The sequence below is a fragment of the Oryx dammah genome, unplaced genomic scaffold (assembly GCF_014754425.2).
Source record: "Oryx dammah isolate SB20612 unplaced genomic scaffold, SCBI_Odam_1.1 HiC_scaffold_5, whole genome shotgun sequence".
NCBI lineage: Eukaryota > Metazoa > Chordata > Mammalia > Artiodactyla > Bovidae > Oryx > Oryx dammah.
In genome coordinates, this window is record NW_024070189.1 from 41,456,917 (window position 1) to 41,461,663 (window position 4,747).

At 47.3% G+C, this 4,747-nt stretch overlaps 1 protein-coding gene across 1 annotated transcript; it reads left to right on the forward strand.

Annotated features, from left to right (window-relative positions):
- Nucleotides 1–655: 655 nt before the first annotated feature.
- On the forward strand, nt 656–3,216 carry FAM71B (family with sequence similarity 71 member B). Its single transcript, XM_040241442.1, has 2 exons — nt 656–1,264; nt 2,071–3,216. Exons 1-2 carry the CDS (start codon nt 656–658, stop codon nt 3,214–3,216), a joined length of 1,755 nt encoding a protein of 584 aa, XP_040097376.1.
- Nucleotides 3,217–4,747: the final 1,531 nt, after the last annotated feature.

A 4,747-nucleotide genomic window follows, 5' to 3' on the forward strand; every position in this document is an offset into this window, starting at 1 on the left:
TTCTAAAACTATAAAGTAAATAAATACAAATAAAACCCAGCCTCCTTGAAATGATTACATGGGTGAGAAAATTCTCTATACCCTGGAAACCACTGTATAAGTGGGACTCTGGTTCTGACAGATAGCACTCTTTGTTAAGCTCCTGTCAAAGAATAACCATCCCCATAGGATGACTGCCCTTAACAAGCACACTGCCCACTTCCAGGATTTTATCCCCAGCACATTATTCAGCAGATGCAGGAAGATGATCATTGCAGGGAGATTTGTAACAACAAAACTGGAAGTCATCCAAATATTCATAGAAGCTGAATGTTTTTCATTGATTATACATCTTAACATTTTGATCAGGAAGAATATCCAGCCTACCCATGCTTATATCTTATCAGGGTCAGCCTATTCCTGATGGAGAAGACGGTTTGTTGTTGGTGATGGTGTTGGGGAGGGCTAGTGAGCCTGCCCTGAGCTGGTGGCTGCTTGGAGGCTGAATAAAGGGGTGTGTGATGGCGACAGGTCACAAAGGACTGTGCAGGATAAATGTGGTGATGCCAAGAGACTTAGGTGGAGCCCTGCAGGGAGATGGGCAGTTGCCTTCACTCCCTCTCTCTCTCAGCGATTCAATTTGTGGCTGGTGGTGCTGTCTTGGAAGAAGAGAACCATGAGCAGTGAGTGTTTGTTACCTTATTACACGGCCAACAGCTACCGTTCAATGGGTGTGTTCAGTACCTCCATGGGGGACCTGCAACGACAACTGTACAAGGGAGGAGAGTATGACATTTTCAAGTACGCACCCATGTTTGAAAGTGACTTTATCCAGATCAGCAAGAAAGGAGAGGTGATTGACGTCCACAACCGCGTCCGAATGGTGACTGTGGGCATTGCATCCACCAGCCCTATCCTCCCACTACCTGATGTCATGCTCCTGGCCCGACCAACTAAAGTCTGTGAAGAGCATGTCAGACACGCCCGGACCACCAAGGGGAGAGGTCGCAAGCCCACGAAGACCCTAGAGCTCACCAGGTTGCTTCCCTTGAAGTTTGTCAAGATCTCCATCCATGACCGTGAGAAACAACAGTTGCGCCTGAAGCTTGCCACTGGCCGTACTTTTTATTTGCAGCTCTGCCCCTCTTCTGATGCTCGAGAAGACCTCTTTTGCTATTGGGAAAAGCTTGTCTATCTCCTGAGACCACCGGTAGAGAGTTGCAGCAGTACCCCGACGCTCCAAACTGGAGATGCAAGAATTCTGGAGGGTGACAAAAGCCTATTGGTAAGAACCTACAGAGACTCAAAAACACAGGGCAGATTGCTTTGGGAGAGCAGTGCAAAGCTGGTCTTTCAAAGGGGTTTGATGCTCTCTGAGACTCACCTGGGAAATGCCTTCCCATGTCAAAAAGTCTCAGAACCAAATGAGCCATCACTATTGGACTCACACACTGGAGAGGTTCCAAGCACTCCTCTATATTGTCCCACAAGGCCGAGTTTCAGAGAGCCCTTAGGTATTGTATCAGCCGCACTGGTCTCATCCCAGGGTTGTAATCCCCTCTACAGCAATCCTGATTGTCTAATCTTTTCTTGAACACTTACCCAAAGCCAGGTAATCTCATCAGTGGTAGAATATTATTCATAATTAGGAAGTTCTTCATTGTCTCCCCATGACTCTCATATGCTGACTAAAATCAGTCCAACTCAATTGTGCATCTACTCATGCACTATTCATTCTAATAGTCTCCAAAACATAGAATGTATGTGTCCCTTGACCAAGCAACCCCACTTCTAGGAATCTGTCCTGCAGAGGTAGAAGCACAAGGGTATAAAATTAAATGACCGTGGAGAACTGTATTAGTATCAGTGCTTTACCTGGCCCTGGGATTGTTCAAGCAAATGGAGTGGCTGTTTGACAGGGATGCTGTAGATGGAATCTTTAATTCAGTGGGAGCTTAGACTGGATGATTTCAAAGGTTGTTCTAAAGATAAACCCTTGAACTGGTCAGCTTCAGGATGGGAGAGGAGCGGACAGCTCTGATCTCATTTTCTGTGATCTCTATCTTACCTGTTTCTCCTCCCTTGGCACAGACCACAGAGCTCCATAGAGAAAGGGATCATGACGCTGTGGGGCTTCACAAGCTTGGTGATGTTTCGGGAGCCTCGTCTTGTGCTTATGTTGGTGGAGAGGGAGCCTATCATGCCCCCCATGGCTCAACTGCATCCTTGAAAAGTACTGAAGGAGGAGCGGCAGGGACAACCTCGGGCCTGGCCATAGCAGGGACAACAACAGGCTCTGGAGGAGGCGTGGCAGTTGCAGGGGTGGGAGCGGGCTCTGGAGGAGGGGCTGTGAGCTTGGCTGCAACTAGGAGCAGCAGCACCAGCCAGGTGAGCACCACCTTGGCAGGAGCTGCCACCAAGGGTTCAGGAGAAAGCGGATCCAGCAAGGCCACTGTAGGTGCTGCCAGTATATCCTCAGAGGGCACGAACCTGGTCTTGTCAGGTGCTGCCAGCACATCCTCGACAGGGGTGGACAGCAGCATGAGCGTGGTGTTTGCAGGAGCAGTGACCACCGGCAAGGCTGCTGCTGCAAGTGCTCAAGGCCAGGTGGTAGCCCCCCTGGTCTCTACCTTGCAGAGTGAAGGCTACATGTCTGAACGAGATGGAAGCCAGAAGGTCTCCCACCCCAGGGATGAAACTCAGAAGGAAAAAAAGGAAAGAAGGGAAAAGAAGGACAAGTCTTCATCTAGGAAAAGTTCCCGTCACCGCAGAACAGGGGAAGGTCATCGCAGGACAGGAGGGGACAAGACCCGGAAGTCATCCTCCCACTGGTCCGTATCAGGCCATGGAAACAAGAGAGATGACAAAAAAGAAAAAGGGCAGAGTGGCACCAGGGGCAAAGGACACAGCCCTCACAAGAGTGGCAGCCATAGCTCATCTGTCAAGGAGGGGAGGACAGCTCGCAAGCCGGGGAAGAGCAGGTCCAGCACCAGTTCAGGGACTTTAAATAAGAGATCCAGTAAGATCAGCACTTTCTTCAGAAGCTTCAGAGTCATTCCTGGTTCAAAACCAATGGTCAGACATGACAGAGAGGTAGACTTTGTGGCTAAGTCGGTAGAGAAACGCAATGTAGAGGCCAAGGTGGAGAAAGCCCCGGTTGGTGAGGATGTGGAGATCCATGGAACTGTGACATCAGAGACGATGGAGACTATCATCATTGAAACAAAATCTGTTTAAATAGGAGCCAGGGCAGGAAGCTTCCATGGAGACCCAACTTCAGGAAAGGATCCCTAGAGAGTCAATTCCAGCTTTCTTTAATAAAGGAAACCATACAACTCCAAAAGAAAAGCTCTATTCTGTTTGAATTTCTATGTCCTCTTGCCTGGTAGTGACTTCACAGTGGTTTCTGTGATGTGAACTTTGCTGAGACCAGTCAAGCAGAACCCCACCCATGTCCAGCAGAGCCAGCATTAGTGCCCTGCTTTGCCTCAACCCCTTTCTGCCTTTGGTTTCCCCAAGACTATGGCTGTAAGTCACAGAGTATGGGCTGGGAAGCACCACCACCACCACATCCCCATGCCCTTCTTCTCCCTGAAGACTCCTGAATAAGGTCATTCAGTCCAGTCCATAGAATAAGACAGGACTCATGTCTCCTCTGGCGGTAATCAGATGAGAAAAGAAAGGGTGCTTCAGCACTTGCAGGCAATCAGAATAGTGAAGTTTATCATTTTGATCAGGAACTGGCAGCCTGAGGGTCAAATCTTGCCAACTATCTGGTTTTATAAGTAAAGTTTTATTGGAACATAGCTACATCCATTCATTTATATATTGTCTAAGGCTGCTTCCCCTGGAGGAGGAAATGGCAACCCACTCCAGTATTCTTGCCTGGAGAATTCCATGGACAGAGGAACCTGGTGGGCTGTACAGTCCATGGGGTCGCAAAGAGTCAGACATGGCTGAGCGACTAACGCAACACAAGGCTGCTTCCACATTAAAAAGTCAGATCTGATTAGCTGTGTCAGAAACCACGTGACCTGCAAAGTCTAAGATGTTTGTTCTCTGGTATTTGGCAGAAAAGTTTGCCCACCTGGATGTAATCTTAAAATTCTTCTTCTTCCTGGGTATACACTCTGGAGAAACTCTCATAAACACTTTCCAGGAGACAACTAGGAAAATGTTTACAGTAAAACAATCTGTAATAACAAAATCTTGGAAACTGTCTACATATCATCCAACAGGACAACTGATCAAATGTGGTATATGCCTACAGTACATATTACCCAGCAGTGAAGATGAATAGAAGTTGGAGAGGTTAGCATGGGTGAGTCTCTTGTAATGTTGAATAACAAAGCGTCATAAAAATACATGCAATATAGCTCCATTTGCAGAAAAAATCAAACAATAAGTGTGGGAACACACGTTCACTAAATGTGCAAAGGAAAAACAAGGACATGATAAACAACAAATTCACAACAGTAGATTTCTATAAGGTGGAAAGAATGGAGGGATGGCCTGGGAGGTACATATGAAAGCTTCAACAGAGTGGGGATTGTTCTATTATGCAAAGAAGGGGCGTCCATTGGGGATGTATTATTGTGTATATTTATTTTTATTTTAAAATAATTCCATTTGTCATTTCTGGCTGTGCTGGGTCTTTGTTGTTGCACAGGCTTTTCTCTAGTTGCTGCGGACAGGGGCTACTCTCTAGGTGCGGTGTGCAGGCTTCTCATTGCAGTGGCTTCGCTAGTTGAGGAGCATGGGCTCTAGG